We start from the raw sequence: 20084 nt of genomic DNA, 5'->3' as shown, positions 1-20084 counted from the left end.
ATTCATAATTTGCTGTAGCATTTCTATGCAAACTGAATTCCAATTTCTAAAACCAGGTAGATCTCTCCTTTCTGTGGGAAACAAGGGCAGCCATTTTCTTACGTGAGCATGAGCTCAGGAGAGGGTTGTTAACCTATATACTCCAGGATACCAGTGACTTAAATATTCTCTATTTGTTACTACATTCTCTTACTTATACTCTATTTCTTCTCCTAGCATATGTTTTATTATAGCATAAGAAATCAGCCCTCCTTGTTCTAAAGTCAGAAAAGACAATTATCTAGAATTATGTTCCTGAGTTTTGAACTGGGAGACAAAAAGCAGAGGAGGTGATGGCGGGGAAAGACAGGAGTGCCAGAATGCTGTGTGCAGTTGTTCAAGGGGATCACATGACCAAAAACAAAATTAGAACTAGTAAATTTACAAAAGATAAGCCCAGTAACTTTCATATATATATGAACTTTTAAATGTTTGCTTTATAAGAAAGTAACCAGGGCTTCCCTGGTGGCGCAGTGGTTGAGAGTCCGCCTGCCGATGCAGGGGACACGAGTTCGTGTCCCCGTCTGGGAAGATCCCACATGCCTCGGAGCAGCTGGGCCCGTGAGCCATGGTCGCTGAGCCTGCGCGTCCGGAGCCTGTGCTCCACAACGGGAGAGGCCACAACAGAGAGAGGCCCGCGTACCGGGGGGGAAAAAAAAAAGTAACCAGTAATCATTTTCCACCTCCATTGAGGATACAGTGAAAGGAAATAGGTATAAGGATAAAGAATTTAAATTTGGCAAGTGGAAAATCTTCCTAATAGAAACCAATGACAAATATAGGAATGAGTTACCAAGTGGGGTAGGCAGAATAATGTCCCCCCGCAAAAGATGTCCATGTCCTAGTCCCCAGAACCTGTGAATATTAGGGTACATGAGAAAGGGGGATTAAGGTGACAGATGGAATTAAGATTAGCACATCAGCTGATCTTAAAGTGAGAAGACTGTCCTGGGTTGTCCAGGTGGGCTCAGGGTTTGTTTGTTGGCCACACTGCACGGCATGTGGGATCTTAGTTCCCTAACCACGGATCAAACCCGAGCCCCCTGCACTGGAAGCGCAGAGTCTTAACGACTGGACTGCCAGGGAAGTCCAGGTGGGCTCAATATAATCACAGGTCCTTAAAAAGTGGAAGAGGGAGACAGGTGGTTAGTGTGATGCATGAAAGACAGAGGTATATAAGAAGGACCTGACTTGCCACTGCTCGCTTTGAAGATGTCTGAGAAAGGGACGATGAGCCAAAGAATGTAGGTGGTCTCCAGAAGATGGAAAAGACTAGGGAAACAGATTCACCCCTAGAGATTCCTAAAGGGAATACACCCCTTTCAACACCTTGATTTTAGCACAAAAAGACTGTATCAGACTTCTGACCTATAGAACGGTAAGGTAATAAATCTATGTTGTTTTAAGCCACCAAATTTATGGTAGTTTGTTACAGCAGCAACAGGAAATTACTACACTTTCAGATAGACAGACATTTCATTATCTGTAAACCTTTTAAAGTAGGATATTCATCTTGCTGAGATATTTCTAAATGACATCATTTAAAGTTTTTCCCACCTCTGTATGGTAGTTGAGGGGTTTGTATATTAACGTTAAAACCAAAGAATTTCTATGAAGCCAGACAGGACATTAAGTGGACAATGGCAAAATGGAAAATCTAGATCACCTTCTCAAACCTAATGTGCATATGAATCTTGATAAAATACAGCTTCTGATCAGTAGGTCTGGAGTGGGAACAGATTCTGCATTTCTAAAAGTTCCCAGGTAATGATGACGATGTTGACCCTCAGATAACATTGAAATAAGGAGGGGACAGGATGTTATCAGCCTCACAAGTTTAGATCTCTGAGTCCATTTAATCCCACTCCGAATATGCCACCCAAGAGCATATATATACCATTCTTGAACCTGCTAACCCTTCAGCCAGTCAACTTAAAGAGCAACAATATTCTAAGATAACTCTCCACTAAAAAGCAAATATCTCCCCTGCTTAATTCTGAAAAGATACCTCCATGGACCAGAATTTCAAAGTTTAGTAAATACTTATTAAAAACTTACTTATTTTATAGTTAATTTGGCCTTTGGTAAAATGTCTCCAAACATGTTTTCCATCCAAAGGGAAGCAGTGTGATTGTGAACACAAATAAGCTTTAGAGTCACAAAGTCTAAGTGTGAATCCTAGCCTTGCTATAAAAAATTTTATAAAAATGTGGGCAAGTTACACCAGGTCTCTGAGCCTCTTTCTTCATATGTAAAACAGGGAAATACTGTATCATAATTTAAATAAGGGCATATATTAAGTACCTAGCCTAATGTCCACTATGTAGTAAGTGCCCAAAAAGTTTCCCTCTCTAGCCTCTTCATATACTGAAGTCACTTTTTCAGTTCATCTCAATAAACCTTTCTCTCATCCTCTTGATCACTTTAGTTGCCCTTATCCATTATGTTGTAGGGAGAATCAGTGGAAGCACCAAAGTATTCCAAATACTGATTTGTCCTGAGTTTGTACAAATTTTTTCTTCTTTTATCTGGTAATGGTTCAAGATGTTGTGATGACTTAAAGCTCCTTATCAGCATTCTCAAACCCCCAGGGGTCCATAACGTACTATCCTACATATTTATATCACTTGCCTTACACCCTTCAGTTCCTGATTTCAAGACTCCTTTCATCTGTGGTCTAATCCCCTGCTTGTGCAATGTAACTTTCTGTAATGAAGGAGATGTTCAATTCTGAACTGTTCAATACAGTAGCCACTAGCCACAGGTGTCTACTGAGCACTTAAAATGTAGCTAATGTGACTGAAGAACAGAATTTTAAAATTTAAACTAATTTAAATAGCCATGTGTAGCTCCCGGCTACCTCGATGGAACAGCACAGGTGTAACCTATCATGAGCACACCATTTCAAACTACGATCAAAATGCTCACTGGGAATTCTCTCAATTCACCTTTATCTAATTTCCATTCCCCTGTTAGTATGACTGCCCCCGAATATCCTAAGCAACTATGATACTTTCCCTGATAGACAATCCAAGGTCTTGTTTAAACTGAAAAGCATTTACTAACAACATAAGTAAACAAGCTAGTAAATAGCTACAACAGTTAATTCTTACTGAGGTGCCAAGTACTGTGCAGACCACTTTACCTAATGTGTGGCATGAAACATTTTCATTAGCTAGGTCAATCAGTTAATTCTCAGAAAACTTCTGGTGGCCACCTATAAGGTTTCACGTTGATATTTAAAGGCGTGTGGGCAAAACTGTATGTGTTGCTTTTTAACAGGGGCTAGAGGAGATATGTTGGAAAGAGGAGATAATAGGCATTGGAAAAATCAATTGTGATTATTGTATTTTAATCATATAATCAGATACATCTGTCAGGATTTAGCTTCTGTGAATTAAAAAAGTTTTTCCCAATGTCTTCATCAGCAGGTCCTGTAAACAGGCTTTGAGTGAGCCGTCATTCATTCGGATATCAAAGTACTTTAAAAGTAACTACTAGCATTTATTGTCTGAACGGAAAACTTGGGCAAAGAAAAGTCAATCAAAAGTTGCGCCCAAGGTCATCAGGTAAACTGAGATTAGTAAGAAATTCCTTCACCAAGTGAAAACCAAGGGTCTGGCCACACGTCAGGTGTTGAGGAGAACGTTTATGACGCCCCTCTAAGGAAACTCAACAGGGAGAGAAATTTCATAGCCCCAGGGGGGACACATTTGGGCTTTTCACGGGCAGCAAAGAGATGACCACCCTCACACACAAACCCGGCAAATCATACGCAAAAGCTCTCATGCCCGGACTTCCTCTGCTCTTCACACCTTTGGATAGGCAGACACTATTATTTTAGGGAAGGAGATGGGTCATAGACCTTACCTCCCCTCTCTGTGCTACCAAACACCTCCAGGGGTTTCTCTAGCAACTAGATCCCAGAAGCATTTCCTCTCCCCTTAAAAGCCCACTGCTCCCTTTACTAAAGGAACAGAGTTCTCAGGGGCCTAATGAAGCAGCCCCACGAAGGTAGCAGCCACCAACCTGTCAGGGACAGTTGAGGCAGGGACACTTTCCGCGCCCAGAGGGTCCCGCGCCGGACCATGTGGACCGCCATCTTGGAGCATACCAAAGGAATGACCGGGGGACTGCGGGCGGAGGAAGGGCTACAGTCCACGCCCCCCCCCCCGCAGTTGGTACAGCCCGGGACAGTATGGCGGCCGCCTTTCAGCCCCCGAAACAAGTCTTACCGCTGCAGGCGCTGCGGAGTTTGGTGTATCCAGGGTTGGGAGGCTTGGGCTCCACCTGCAGCCGCTGCCCTCTCGGAGGTATCCTAGGCCTCGGGCCGTGAAGGAGGGGAGGGATGGGACAGAAGGGAGCTTTACACCTCAGCGGGCATCTCTTTGGAGAAATAACGGCGCCTCACTCAGGGGCCTAGAGCAATCGAGCATGCACTTGCCCTCTGCACGTGGGTACAGTGGTGGCCTCTGGATGTCGTGGACGCCCGTGTGCCTGGGAATCAAAGGACAGATGGGCTGGGCTCTTGACCTGGGGACTGTAGTACTCCCTCGGATGGAGCTGTGCTGCGCCCCGGGAACACCCCCTCCCCCTTGGGTGTACTGTCCTGCAGAGTTTGGGAGGGGAGGTCAAAGACTATGAGTTTGGAGTCCAGCTCTGTAGCGAACAGTCTGAAAGACTCTGAGCAGGTTTCTTTATTTGTAAAATTATCCCTTAATATCTTTTTGAAAATGATTAAATTTGAAGATGCTGGTGAGTGACAATATTTAACACTTCGTGTCAGGCTTTCCTGTAATACATTTTACATACATTCATTCCTTTTCTCCTCACATCACCCAGTGAGAGAGGTACTATTCTTCACTTACAGAGGAGGAAACCGCAAAGCTAAGTAATTTGCCCAAGGTCAGAGGGAACTGGTAGAGGAAGGGTTTGAACACAGGCAGTCCTACTGTAACCCCTTCTCTGGACTGCCTCTCTAGAAATCAGCAATTTTTGTTGTTACATTGTTATTGTAGTACACAGAGCTCTTGTAGTGGATGGTTCTTTGGCCAAGCTCCAGTTCATGCACAGCCGAGCATCCTAAAGAAATGATGTTTCCTCAACTGATCATTTCTGCTAAGTTGTGGTCAGTGATTCCTGATGTATCTAGAGGATACCAAGAGTGCAAATCTGAGAGGCCATAACGCCTCATTTCACAAACTGTCGACAGTCCTGGAAATTCCAATGGTCACACTATAGCTTTTTCCCCTACCCTATATGCTTCTACCTGTTTAAACCAAATCTAGATATACCTGTTTTGCTGTCTGTCTTTCAGATCCCAAATTCCTGTCTACCCATCCCCATACCCAGTTAATCACTAGCTCCTTTCACACACACACACAGACAAAACTTGTCTTGTGGAGGATTTGCATTCTTTGGTACTTTGGACATTTTTTTCCCCACCAGGGTGACTATTCTATTTGTACCCGTCTAGGTGGGTTATTTATACTAACTGAAGATAAGATCAGTTATTAGAAAGAGACAGTCAAGCTCTACACGTTATTTGCTAAGTATAAAACAGTCAAAATGATTTTACTTTCTCTTCTCCGATTTTTAGCTAAAAGATATCTACTTACAGATAATATTGTGAAATTAAAGGACTTTCAGCATAAGAAGGTGGCTGTTGCATGTAATCTTCCTGGCACCAAAGGTAATCAAATCTATTTCATTACTTCTTTCATTGATCTGTCGTTAAACTTCCCTCTGTCTTTATCCCTGTTCAGTCTCTTCTTCAATGACCTTATCTCACAGAAGAAACTGAGATGATTTATTCTTAGTTTCTTAGTCTGACCTTGCATGCCCCTTTCACCTCACTCTGTTATTGCAGAGTCTACCTCTCTTCTCTTGTCCCTTCTCCCAGGACCCCAGAGAAATACTAAAACTAGTGCTGCAACCAGTCCTCTAGATCAGTGCCACTCAAAGTGAGGTTCAAGGATTAGCAGCAAGTGAGAGGTGGATAGAAATGCCAAATCTCGGGCCCCAGACAATTTGTCTGCAAAATAAAGTCTGAGGGCTTCCCTGGTGGCGCAGTGGTTGAGAGTCCGCCTGCCAATGCAGGGGACACGGGTTCGTGCCCCGTTCCGGGAAGATCCCACATGCCGCGGAGCAGCTGGGCCCATGAGCCATGGCCGCTGAGCCTGCGCGTCCGGAGCCTGTGCTCCACAACGGGAGAGGCCACAACAGTGAGAGGCCCACGTACCGCAAAAAATAATAATAATAAAAAATAAAGTCTGAGAAGAACTGCTCCACATGACTGGCTTTCAGACTTATTGATGCCACCCTCAGTAAAAAATACAATTTGCATTGCATCTCCAGTATACATATATATATCTATAGATAAATGAGATAAAATGAAACAAAAAATGTATGATGATGCATTTTCATATTTTCTACTGTGTGCTGGATCAGTAGACTAAAACAAAGGTTTCTTTAAAAAACCAGCAAAACATTGATAACTGTTGAGGCTGGGTGATGGGCACGTGAGAGGTGCCCATCTCTCATTTTAGGTATGTTTGAAAATTTTTATTGTAAAAAGCTAAAAACACGGCACCACCACCCTAGGTCCTATTCCCTTTCAGCATCTGAGAAATCTTGTTGCATTCATTCCCACTTCTCCTGCACGTTGAGTTTTTCCCAGTACTTTAGACTCCTTTATAAACACAGCAAGCCTCTCCTCTGTTTTTGTTTTTTTTTTTTTTGCGGTACGCGGGCCTCTCACTGTCGTGGCCTCTCCCGTTGCGGAGCACAGGCCCCGGACACGCAGGCTGAGCGGCCATGGCTCATGGGCCCAGCCGCTCCACGGCATGTGGGATCTTCCCGGACCGGGGCACAAACCCGTGTCCCCTGCATCGGCAGGCGGACTCTCAACCACTGCGCCACCAGGGAAGCCCTCTCCTCTTTTTTAATAACAACTCTTTTGTTTGTCCTACTTACTTTTCCAGCTTTCCTCCTTCTCACTGTCAGATGTTTGTGAACACCTAATGAACACTCCTTGCTTCTCATCTCTCCAGAAAGCAGTCTTCCTTCACTGGTCCGCTATCATGCTGTTGTACAAAACCACCTACAGAACAAGAAGATAAGAGTGACGGAAAATAGATTAATCTTCACTTTAGTAGACTCAATCTAGATTTTACTTCAGTCTTTTCTTCTTACCCCAGGTCGTCTGGAGCTCTGTGAAGTTCGCAGTTAGGGCTTCGTGTCACTATCTAGTTGTTATTCCAGTTGTCATAGTCTTTCTAAGGCTGTGACAGTCGTGCATGTATTCTAAAAGGCAATTAATATAATGAGTGCCAATCTACTCCACTGTCAGGTATTTATAAAATCCTGTCCACATTTCATCATTATAAGAACCCCCAATGGTACTCTGTTATATACCACATCATGTACAAACTTGCCCCTTCCCTCCAGCTTCCTAGCTCTTCCACAGTGGATCTCACCCTTTCTAGAACCAGTGTGATTTCCTGTTAATCTAGTCACAGTCTCCCCTCACCACCTTTTCTCCCAGTTCTGTGCTTTTTCTCATGCTGATTCCCATACCGACAGTTCCCTACCCCCTCGGCTTTGCCAACCCTACCCAGCCCCTTCCTTCCTCTCTGGTACCTCTCCACTTCCACCAGACCTGGTCTGTTTCTGCTGCCCTGATTTCTCTCTTCTCTCCTGTTATGTTTATACTGTCACATGTCACCTACTCTGTCATTATTTTCAGGTAGCTTTATATAGATATATCTTGTCTTCTCAAATAGACTCTAAGCTCTTTCAGGGTAGGAACCATACCTTATCCTTCCTTGTGTCTCTCACGCAAGGAAGGATACCTCTGACTATAATATACGATAAGCACTTAATTTTGATGGATTTGTTTTAAAATACAAATTACATCTGTTGAAATTTGGGACTTATTAAGTATTAAGAAGTACAAGATGTAAAGACGTCCCATTAAAGTCTTTTAGCTTGGAAATTGTTTAGAAATATTTAATAGAATAAATCCTCGTGACAGAGGAATGAAAATAAGAACAATATGTCTGTGATCTCCTAGCAGTTACTACATGCTGGGCCCTGTGCTAAGTGCTTTACGTACATTATCTCAGGATGACCCCACGAGGTAGGTATCATGGCCCTCACTTCACACATGAATCTTGTCTCAGAGACAGGCCTCCCCAGATCTCCCCATAGCATGCAAGTGGCAGAGCCCAGATTTCAGCCCATGTCTTCCCAACTCTAAAACCTTTAACCATTACACGATTCTGCAAATAGAGATTGGAGGGTCCGTTGCATTAATTCAAACCTAATGGACCCTCTTTTCTTGTAAATCAAGAGCAGTGTCTGCCTCAGCTTCCCAATCTTGTGTTTTTAATGTATATTGTGCCACCCCTTTAAGCAGCATTCCTTCGGAGCTCTGGGCCTTGGAACAAATCCTGTAGACTTTCGCAGCTTCTGATACTGAGAACAGCCCTGTCTTCTGGAAAGCAGATGTTTGCTTGGTTGCTGCCTTGCATCTCACCCTACATTCTGCCAAAAATACAGTCCCTTCCTAATGCCAAGAAGCAGTGTTTCCTGTTGGTGTCTGATTGTCTCCACAGTTGGTCAGATACAAGACAAGGGACACAGACCGTGATCACCTTGAAATGATTCTATTACTAAAAGAGGGTTTGCTGCTGTTTGGAGGACTCTTTTACCCCCTGTGCAGTATGCAGTACTGTGGCATGCTTTCTAACAACTGAGTAGAGAGGGACCAGGAGGAATGAAAAAGTGGTAAAATTGAATCAAGTGAAAAAGACTTGAAGTATTCCTGAATCATGTGAGCCATCCGTTGTGGGTTGACGACATTTTCCTTTCAGTTTTCCTGCTAGGTGCCCTGCCAACTGATGGTTTGGATATCTTGGTTAGTTTTTTTTTCTCATGCGTCACCTGTAGATACAGTTCTTTGGGCTAAGCCTCTGGGACATTAGTTCTCAAACTTTACAGTGCATAAGCATCACCCAGGTAACCAAAAATGCACATTCCTGTGCTCCTGCTCCCAGAGATTCTGTGTTGGGAAGTCTGGAGTGAGGTCTGGACCTGCGCCCTGTGACAGATTCGCTGCTTCATACACCACGTCTGACACTCTGCTCTCGAGACCAGCCAGTGACGGGAGCTGCGTGGCCGTGAGCCACCCTCAGTGGCTCTTTGCATTGTGCCAGGTTCTAGCCTCCCCTTCTCCCTGAGGTCAGCCTCCTGACGGTCTGAGACAGCCTAAGTGATGGCCACCACACTGTGCTTTCTTCCAGAAACCTATTTGAGAAACTTGGAAGAGAAACTGACCCAGAATAAGCTCATCTTGAAAGAGGAGTTGAGAACCTTACTTCATTTGTGTGAGTCCTGGGACGATGTGGAGCTGGCTAAAAATGTCATTTACAGGTGAGGCATTTCCTTAAAATCCTGCCAGCCTTCGTCTTTTCCTACTCTCTCCTTTTTCCTGAGCAATCTCATCTACCTCCAAGATTTCAGCTCTCACCTCTAAACTGGTGACTTCCCAATCTCTTGTCCAGATGCCTGCCCTGAGCTCCACCATTTATATTCATTCATTCATTCAGCGAACACTTATTGGGTTCCTACTACATGCCAGGTGCCGAAGATAGCAAAACAGATAATTCATGCCCCAGGAGATCACCAGCCTCTTCACCAAGTCCACTTACATGTTCCCAAGGTCTTCACATTCAACTTACACAGATTTCTTCCTCTTGCTGTGTTTGCTGTCACACTGACCAGTCATTCTTTCCCCCGATCTCATTTGCCCTCCTCCTGCGTCTGCTCCGCGGTGTCTCTCATCCCTAGCCTTCCTCTCTCTGTCCCCATTACCAGTGTCTTAGCTCAGGCCTCACGCCTCTCACTTGGATCACTTCGGTGGACTCCGAGCTAGCCTCCCCGCTACAGGCTTATGCCTGTTACGTTCACTGTCTCTGATCCCTTATCAGACTTCCCCATGCCAGCAGGAACTCATATGTAATCACAGTCTGCTGTTAGGAAACCGAGCAAAGGTGTCACTTGGGAGCAGGAGGGTACCAAATCAACAGCTTCCTTTCACCATTCTTTAAAGATACATTTCTATACATGAAGCTGCATTTATACTGTACATTTACAGAGAAAAATATGAGGTATTCATATATGGAATACTGGAAGAATACATACCGTAAGTTAACCATTTGAAACATTACATTTTTTGTTCGTCTAAATGTGTACTTTTCTGATTTCTCAAACTTGTCTATAAGGGACATTATTAATTTTATAATGTGAAAAAATTAATGTTATTTTTAAAAAGGAAAAGAAAAACAGAATTACGCAAATTTCATTGAAACTTTGAAAAACACGAAAAAGTAGAAAGAAGAAATACTGCATACATCACACAGTTTGCTGTTTCGATTGTCTCTTGCTGCATGACAAACCACACCAACACTTAAGGACTTAAAATGATGACTATTATTTCTCATAACTCTGTTGGTCAGGAACTGAGGCTGGTCTCAGCTGGGTAGTTCTTATTGTTATCAGCTGAAGTCACCTGCACGCCTGCAGTCAGCTTGGTAGGCTGAGCCGGGAGGTCCCAGAAGGCTTCGCTTGCATTTCTGAAGCCTCAGTGCCCCTGCATGCAGCCCCTCCCCCCGCTGGTAGAATCTCACTGCTCACGAGTCCAGCCTGAGCTGCACTAGCGCACAGCACACGTGGAAGCTGCAGGCCTTGTGGAGCTGCCGAGGATTGGCACGTCTTCACTCCCGTCCCATTCTCTTGGTCAGGGCGAGTTAGAGGCCAGTCCCGATCCACGGGGACGGGAAAGGATTCCATCTCTGGAAGGACGGAGCCGCATGTACATACAGGGAGGAATGATGGCGGCCAACTTTGGGGCCTGTCTACCACATCCAAGAAACCACTGTTAATATTCTGATATATTTTCTCATTGATTTTTTTTCATGCAAAGATTTTGAGGTTTAGGTGGGGTTTATTTTACATAGTTGTAGTTATTTACTGTGTATATAAAATGATATTTTCTTGTTTTCTAATTAGCATTGTAGCATAAATGTTTTTGCCTGTTAATACTCTAGGAATCATATTTTAATGGCTATACACTGTTTGATTATAGGTTAGGTATTTTAATTAACTGTGCCCCTATTGTTGAACATCTAAATTATTTCTAATTTTTCACCAGGATAAATAATGCCATGATGAGCAAACTCTATGCATAAAATTTATTCTTTATTTCCTTTTGGGGATCGGAGGGCATGCACCTTTTAAAGCTTGTCAATACAGACTGCCAGATTATTTTCCAAAAGGGATTATGCTAATTCACAGTCACACTATATCTGCAAACCTAAACCTGCTATTTCAGTTTCATACAGTTGAATCATTTGAGACCCTCTGGCTCATTTTACTCTCAGTTTTCTTTTTACTACCCAAAGCTATCAGATGTTTACAAGAGTAACAAAACAGGATAACATTCTAAATGCTCCTTCCACTCTTATTTTTGTCATAAACATTCAAAGTATGACTCATAATCCCTTTATTGATGCTAATACTTTCTGCCTGGTTGCTGTCCTTTCCCTCTACTTGTGGACAGCTGGACAAGCTGTGGGGGGCGGCCGATCCTCGGCCTAACCAACCTATTCTCTCTCTTCCTGAGACAGGCGACCCCCCGTTGGGGAAAAAGAGCAACGAGCCAGAACATAAGCTCTTTATTGAGCCAAAAATGGGGAACAACTGAATCTCCTCATAGTCTGGACCACATGCTGTTGTTTGGTTTATAGAAGGGTTTTAGAGCCTCGAACTTGAATTTTTGTTGTCAAGAAGAGGTGATATTAACTATCTCTGTGACTTTCTAGCACTTTTATTAGTGTGAGTGTCATTTAAGTTAGGAAATTTTTCATTTTTGTTTTTAATCTGGCACACATTTCTCTTGAGATTATTTACTGAAATACTTTGATTTTTAAAGATGTTCTCCTCAGCGTGCCTTACATTGTATAAGAGGGAGCATATGTCTAAGGCTTACTGTGTGCCAGGCATATCATCTCATTTGATCCTCACAAAAACTCTCTGAGTTGAGTTCTTTTCTTATCTCCATTTTACAGATGAGGAAACTGAGGTACAGAGTCATTAATTAATTTGCTCATGGTTACACAGTTAGTAAAACAGCTGGGATTTGAACTGTCATTTTGGAATCAGAGTCTAAAAATCCTTAATCACAACACTATATTTGCCTTTTAATAACTTAATTAGTTCTTCTTTCCTCCAGCTTTATTGAGGTATAATTAACAAATAAAAATTGAATATCTTTAAGGTATACAACTTGATATTTTGATATAATAAGTTAATTCATAACTGTTGTAAATGAAGCAATGAATATTTTTTGTAACTTTTATAACTGGATTATGAAATGTATCTTTAAAAGTACACTCATCATTCTTTTTGGCAGTATATATGTTTAAAATAGACTATCCATATGCTATTATGACTTTCCTCAGTGATTTTAGCAGAAGGTAAAAGAATATTCTGTTCTTTAAAATCAGAGCTTCCTAAAATCTGATTTACATGCAATCATGAGGTACTTGTTTTGTCACCAGATTGTCTTCTTGGTGTCTAAAGCAGGAAGAGTTGGTTATTGAAAGGAAATTTATGGGCGCGATTTTCAGTTCTGCAGTTCTAACTGGCAGACTGGCTGCTTGTAGAAATCCCAAGCCACGTACATATAAAACATCACTGTCTTTGAAACTAGCCTTTTTCTAAAACTAAAATTTCAAAGCTGCATTTAATTTGTTTGGCTAGGTGATTGTAGTTCACATATACTTTTCCCTTAGCCAGGAAAAACAGAGAAATTGGTCTCAATTGTAAAATGCCCCTATTGGTCGTTTGCCATCCCATATGAGGATAAAGCCAGACTTGAGGGGGACACAGCATCACCCCACTCCTTTCCTTGCTCTTCTCCAGGAGCATGGAAGGAGACAGTCCATCCTGCTGGGCTTACAGATACAAGACCCCTGCTATTCCCTGACATATGCTCACATTCAGTCCTAGCAGGTTGTTGGTAAATTGAGATGATTACAATCTGCATTTTTACTTTCTTTTATTTCAGAGTATGTGGGCCTCTAACGACCTTGTTTGTTTATTTAAGTGCCTAGTATACTTCTGCTTGCCAGGATTCTTCTGGTCATCTTTAATTCTGCACTTTCCCCTCCATACTATGAGAGGACCTCATTCTTTGCTGTGTCCCCAGCACCTAGTAGAGTGCATGCCACGGTCTGTCTTTCCTCAGGTCCCACTGTTTGGCTCATTGAATTATTTTGCTTACCAGGTACCATGCAGAGAACAGGAATATCACTTTGGGGGAGTACAAGTTTGGACCACTTTTCATGAGGTTGTGCTACGAGTTGGATCTCGAGGAATCTGCAGTGGAGCTCATCAAAGACCAGGTTACTGTCTCCCGATTGCCTTCCCTGCCATGGTGACTTCCTTGCGCTGAGGATGGGGTGTTTTCGGTGATGTTAGGAAGGGCAGCTCTTCTATACACATTATTCCTGGGTTCGATTTTCAGAGAAAAGCTGCTGGGTTGAGGGAATGAGCTCTTCCCTGGATTTTTAAGGTTTCCTTGGAGTCACTGCCTACGAAGAGGCGTAGGTCTCTTTATACAGAGGTGTGGAAGAGGTGTTAAGTACAGATTACAAGGTATCTACCTACCTTGGATGTGTGTCCACCTGGGAATTGACATCTTCTCTTTTGAGGAGCTTTTAGTGGGGGCTAGTTTGAGGCAGGCTGCCATTTTAAGACTGCCTTTCCTATTCTTCACCTGTGCCTCTCTCCAGTTTTCGTATTTTTACTTCTGGTTGAAGGCTATGTTGTAAAGTGTGCTTTTCTGTTTTCAGAATTTCTGCTTTTCACATATTCTGATTTTATTTTCCTAAAAGCAAAAGTAACAATGATTGGTGTTGTAATCATTCATTGAATATTTACCAAGTTCGCAGCATCATGCGTAAGCATTATACATGTTTCATTTCCTTTGTTTCCCACAATAGCCCTGGCGAGGTAGGTACTATTATTATTTCCATTTGACAGATGAGGAAACGGGGACTCAGAGACATTATAAATTCATCCATGGTCAGAAACATTTATTAAATTTGGGGGCCAGGGCTGGCCCCCTGGGACATTTTAATATTTTTAAGAATCTCCGTAAGTAAGTTGTCCTTTTGCCTCTTACTTTTTTTCATATAAAGTGTTATATCCATGGAGGAACTGTTAACTTTCACCTTGCCCCTCTATTAAGGACCCTGGGTATTAGAAAGATGACCATAATATATTAGTAAGCAGAGAAAAGGTGGTTTCAGAACAGTATGGATTAGTTTGAGCCTATTTTTTCCTAAAAGAAGAAATATACATACATATTTACATTATAGCATATATGTTTTAAAAATCTAGAAGGATATACACTAAACTACTGCTTATCTTCAGGGGGTAGAATTAGAGGAAATCCTCACTTTTTACTGTATATACTTTTGTATTGTTTGACTATTTTGTAATAAGCATATGTTAATGTTGTAATTAAAAGAAAACAAACGTTTCATTGTAATAAATCATAGCCATGAGTATAATGATAAAAAGAAACAAAAAGAAAGAAAATGAGGGTAAAGGTTTTTGTTTTTTGGGTTTTTTTGACCTACCTGAGCATGAAGCATTCATGTATGTATATGTTTCCTGGAGTTGTAGAATAAACTGAATTAGAGTCAAGTGCCATAAAGCCTAATCCTGCTTCCACCTTACCTTGTTGTGTCCCCTGCCCAGAACCCTGAAGTGCTGCCAGTATGGTAGCCACTACCCCCATGTACCCTTGGAGGCCTTGGACTGCGGCTAGTTCAGATTTACATGGGCTGTAGTGTAAAATACATGATGGATTTTAAATACCTGGCACAAAAAGGAGGAGAATGTAAAGTATCTTATTAATAATGTTTTATATTGATTACATGTTGAAATTTTGGATTTCGTGGGTTAAGTAACATATTATTGAAACTGATTTCACATCTTTCTTTTTACTTTTTCAAATGAAACTACTTGAAAATTTAGAGTCACATACGTGGCTCACACTTGAGGCTTGCAATCTCTCCCTGTGGACGGGGCTGCTCTGGTGGCTTCCCATCCCACTTCGCATAGAACTCAGACCCCTGACCATGCCCTCAAGGTCCCGTTGTGGTACTTCATGTCCTGCCACTCTCCCTCTCACTTACTCCACTCTGGACCTTCTGGTTTTCTCTCAGACAACCAGGCCCGTGGCCTCAGTGCTCTACATCTGCATCACTTCATTGAGGTCTCCTCTTCTCAGAGAGCCTTCCCTGACCAGCTTCCATCATCTTCTCTGTTCCCTTTATCCCGTTTCATTGTTCTTCATAGCCCTTATTGATACTTGAAATTATATTTTTATTTTTTCCGCTTGTTTTATTCACTTGTTCATTGTCTCCTCTGCCAGAATTTAAGCTCCCCTAGATTATAAGCCCTACTAGAGTTTAGGGCAGGGCCATTGTCTTGTTCATCATTTCTTTATTCTTAACACCTAGAACAGGGTCTGCCTAATAGGGTCTCAAAAAAAAATAACAGACTTGCACAAGACATTTAATGGTGTATTTGAATAGCATGTGTCACATTATCATCCCATTAAAAATGATGAGAACCACTGTTGTAGTGAGTTATTTCAAAAAGTGAATAATCAACTATTATTCATTTGCCAAGAGAGGATCACAGTTGTGTAAGCCTCTCCCACCTTAGCCCTCAAGCACACTTATAGCTGCCACTTCGTGTTAATATTCTGCATCCAGGTTCCAAGACAACCCCCAGGAGGGCTAACCGGCTTGCTTCTTTTCTTCTAAGCTTGGCAGAGCCCATTGCATAAAGACGTCCTTCACTGGATTTCTGAAACCTAGAGATCTCTTGCCGTATCTTTTGCCTCTTGTTCACTGTGCCCGTTGCTAAAGTCATGACCCCAAAACAGTGGGCACCATTTAAATTTTTTTGCTAAATGAATAAAATATGTAGACAGTCCTAGACAGAGAAGATGTAGTATAAGTACTCCCTTAATAGTTTTACCTTTTAACCAAACTATATTGTTTTTCTTCATTAGCATTTACGAGGTTTCTTCTCAGACTCCACATCATTCAATATTTTGATGGATATGTTGTTTATCAAAGGTAAATATAAAAGTAAGTATCACAATTTATGTTTGCTGAAAAACAATGGACTATGTAAAATTAGGAAAAACAATGGACTATGTAAAAATGGTCTTTATATTCCTGATGAGTGGCTGAATTATGGAGACCCCATTCTTTAAGTGTGAAAACATTATTGCATCACATCATGACTTAAACACCCCAGATTTTACTTATGCTGCAGTTATAATAGGTTTTAAAATACTAGTTCTTCCTGTATGACCTGATAGTTTATTTTGAAATTTAGTTAATTGATAAATGACTTCAAAAGTTTTTATTGTGCTGAAGTGTACTTTTCAGTAGATGGAGCTAAACAGATTGAACTCTGGGAATCAATAGTAGAGGACTCTGAACTCACTTGAATGCATTTAACACTGCCGGCCCACTCCTGGCTTTTGACAGGTGCATTGGAAGTACTGATTGAGATGAAAAACCAAGATGTGAAGTTCAACAAAGATACTTACATCCTTGCTTTTGCAGTTTGCTACAAACTGGTAAGACTGTCTTCCCTAAACTTTTAGAGCACTTTGGGTAATGTTTGAGAGAGGATTTATTATTTTTTTTCTCTACAAATAAAATTCAGTTCCCCTGAAGTCTGTTTTCCATCTGGTGCAGATATTTCCATTTTAAATATGTTCATTTTTAGAAAACCCAAGTTAGCCATGTCAGACAGTTTTATCATGGGAAAAGCAATTTTATCATCTTTCCATCTTTTCTGGCATTTGTGTAGATAATGAGAACAAGAAACAGCATGCTGGGTTCAAACTCTGCTTTAGAGGCCTCTTTCTCTTGCTGGACCTCACCAGACCAGTCTTCTCTGTGGCCCTCTCCCATGGAAGTCTTAGCATCCTTCACTGGTGAACTCAAGGGCTACTTTGTCCTCATCTGTGAATTCTTCTGTGATCACCTAAGTTGGAAGTGTTCTCTCTGTCCTTCAGTATCCCTTGATTGTGATCTATTTGTATTCACAGACATGGCACTTATAACACTGCCTGATCTACTAAGTGGATGCACATTTCATCCTCCCCACCAGAGGGTAAACTCCTTGAGGCATCTTTATTTGCCAGCACCTAACAGTGCCTGGTTCACAAGTGATCTTTAATAAACTTATGTGACATTAAAATTAGTTCTTTGAGATAGAGAGCATGACTTATAAATCCCTGTCTTATTACTCTATCAGGATTGTTTCTTGCACATAGACTGTTTCTTTATTACTTATTGAATGCATAAATGGTAACTGAAATAGTACAGTGACCAAGATTCCATGCATTACTGTACACGTTCATGCCGTTTTAACACTGGAAACTTAACAAAACCTTTTTATACTGAAAATGAAGGAACACTAAGTAAGGTAGAACGTGGCTATTGAAAAATTTCCCTGAAAAGCCTAGTGATACCAATTTTCCAAAACAAGAGGGGCAGTTGGGTTACAGGGGGAAGAAACCAACTTGCAAATTGAGAAATGTGGAGTCTAGTCTCAACTTTAACATGAACTGGCTTTGAAGTGGTCACTTACCTCATTTGTGAAATGAAGCATTTGGATTCAGGAGCCAGCAAGCTTTTTCTATAAAAGGCCAGATAGTTAATATTTTAGGCTTTGGGGGCCACTTATGGTCCTAGGCACATCTTTGTTTTTACAAATCTTTAAAAATCTAAGAACCATTTTTAGCCATAGGCTGGCTTTGGCCCCAGGGTCGTAGTTTGCTGACCGCTGGATTACTAGATGATCCTTTCCAATCCTGCCACTTTATGATTCTGTGAACAGAGGCCAACATGACACACACTTGAGCATTGGTTCTTCAGCACTGTGATACACAGTTTCCTGACCTTCTTAGAGATGTCTCCCTGAGCATATACTGAAGTGGAGAGAATTTAACTCTACTACTTACAAAGGGCCAGAGGACTTTTCTCCCCTATATCAGGGGTCCCTGACCCCCAGGCTGCGGACTGGTGGCAGTCCGCAGCCTGTTAGGAACCGGGCTGCACAGCAGGAGGTGAGCGGTGGGCAAACAAGCAAAGCTTCACCTGCTGCTCCCCACCGCTCCCCACCGCTCCCCATTGCTCACATTACCGCCTGACCCATCCCCACCCCCACCCCCAGCTCCGTGGAACAGCTGTCTTCCACGAAACCTGTCCCTGGTGCCAAAAAGGGTGGGGACCGCTGCCCTATATTGTGTTCAAGAATAACTTGTTTCACTCAGTGGAGACTGGAGTTGAAAAATTGAACTGGTCAGCTGTTACAAATTCCAAGCCAATCCTGGGAACCGTCCCCTCTCATTAAATTCAGGTTTTCCTTTAGTATTTGAGTAACGAATCACGCCATGACAGACAGATACAGAACTAATGCTCTCTCGTAAACCTAACCCACCTACAACATAGATAAAGGAAGAGAATTCTGTCTTACCGCTGCTGTCTGCTACTTTGTATATCACTCATCTTCCTGGTGTGTGTGTTTTTTTTTGTTGGTTTTTGTTTTAAGGTATCTGGTTTTATGGGATTCTTTCATGATTTCCATTCAGGTATGTTTTCAAACATTTGACTTAACACAGATATTTTCAGATGGGAAACCCCCTAAGGAAAAGTTCTGTGGTGTTGCTAAGCTTTACTCTTATCATTTAATAAACGGTAGTAGCACACTGACTCTTCACACGTGTATGTTATGGTACCTATGTCTTGAAACCAGCCTGCCTGGATGAAAAGAGACCTGTATGTTTGTGGGTAAAGCTGCCCCAAGTCAGAAAACCGACAAAGAGCTAAAAATAAAGTTCATTTAAGATTTGAGCTGCTAATATATAGATAACTGAGTCTATTTGCACATAGTCTCTATATGGAACTTAATCTTTTAAGCGGCTTGAGATAGGCTCCAGGAAATTCTTCCAAAAGGAAATCTGAAACACTGGGCACCATTAATCATCTTATTAACCTAAAGGTTTGTGACATTTATTTATTGAGCAATCCTGTCCTCCCACAGAATAGCCCTGAATCTTTTACAATCTGTACCACGTTAAGAGAAGAAGCCCTCATCAAGGGAGAAATCCTCTGCAGGAGAGCATCCTGTTTTGCAGTGGCATTAGCTCTGAAGCAGGTAAGGCTTTGGGGTGCACGTAAGTGAATTAGGAGTAGGCACGACTTTACTACTTTCATTTGTTCTTGCTTTTATTTTATCTTTTTTCCTCTGACTCTGTCATAAAGAAAAAGTCCCCATAAAGAGACCAATGCCTTTGGTGCCATGGCAACCTACATCTATACCTCTGCCTCCAAAGAATGTTTTCATTTACAGTTGAGGGCCTAACATGCACTGCTGTTTACACGGGGCTGGCCAGGATCCTATGGAAAATCAATGAGGGAGGCTGTACTCAGAGAAATTTCTCAAATAATTAAAGTGGAAATTTCAAGTGATTCGTTTACCAAGTAACGTGCTCAGGGAATGGTTTTAATTTAAGGCTCTCCAAAGTGTGTTCTAGTAAATTCCTCAGGGGAACAGTACTCCTTGAGTTCTTGGTATTTAAAATTATTTGCCCTTTTTTTTTTTCTAAAAACCTGAACTACAGTTTGGCCAGATATAAAATTGTGAGGTGATATTTGCTTTACTTGAGGTTTTCTTTGGCATTGTTTTTCTGTCTTCTAGTATGGAATGTTGCTATGGAGAAATCTGAGGCCTGCCTGAATTTTTTTTTTTTTTCCACTTCTGAGTGACTTGATCTTGTTAGTTTTTCTCTTTTCTGTCCCTCATATCCATGGAAACATTTTTCCTTTGGGAGTTCTTCATCAGCCAGTTCTTTTCTTTTTTTTTTTTTTTTT

The 20084-nt window shown here is 41.7% G+C and overlaps 2 protein-coding genes across 2 annotated transcripts in view; one reads left to right on the top strand and one right to left on the bottom strand.

The window, feature by feature from the left end:
* The window catches only part of MRPS27 (mitochondrial ribosomal protein S27), an 89863-nt gene extending 85721 nt beyond the window's left edge, over positions 1–4142 (bottom strand). Inside the window, exon 1 of the mRNA XM_024756160.1 lies at positions 4069–4142. Within this exon, the coding sequence (XP_024611928.1) occupies positions 4069–4141 (73 nt within the window). The 5' untranslated portion in view covers position 4142. The remainder of the gene's footprint in view (positions 1–4068) is intronic.
* An 86-nt stretch (positions 4143–4228) lies between these two features.
* Positions 4229–20084, top strand: part of PTCD2 (pentatricopeptide repeat domain 2) — a 28202-nt gene continuing 12346 nt past the window's right edge. The window contains 7 exon segments of the mRNA XM_024756179.1: positions 4229–4352; positions 5639–5731; positions 9345–9474; positions 13391–13508; positions 16199–16277; positions 16686–16777; positions 19255–19368. Coding sequence (XP_024611947.1) covers positions 4238–4352; positions 5639–5731; positions 9345–9474; positions 13391–13508; positions 16199–16277; positions 16686–16777; positions 19255–19368 — 741 coding nt within the window. The 5' untranslated portion in view covers positions 4229–4237.

Source organism: Neophocaena asiaeorientalis, unplaced genomic scaffold (assembly GCF_003031525.2).
Source record: "Neophocaena asiaeorientalis asiaeorientalis breed wild unplaced genomic scaffold, Neophocaena_asiaeorientalis_V1.1 scaffold376, whole genome shotgun sequence".
NCBI classification, from domain to species: domain Eukaryota; kingdom Metazoa; phylum Chordata; class Mammalia; order Artiodactyla; family Phocoenidae; genus Neophocaena; species Neophocaena asiaeorientalis.
This window is presented reverse-complemented; position numbering and strand designations above follow the sequence as displayed.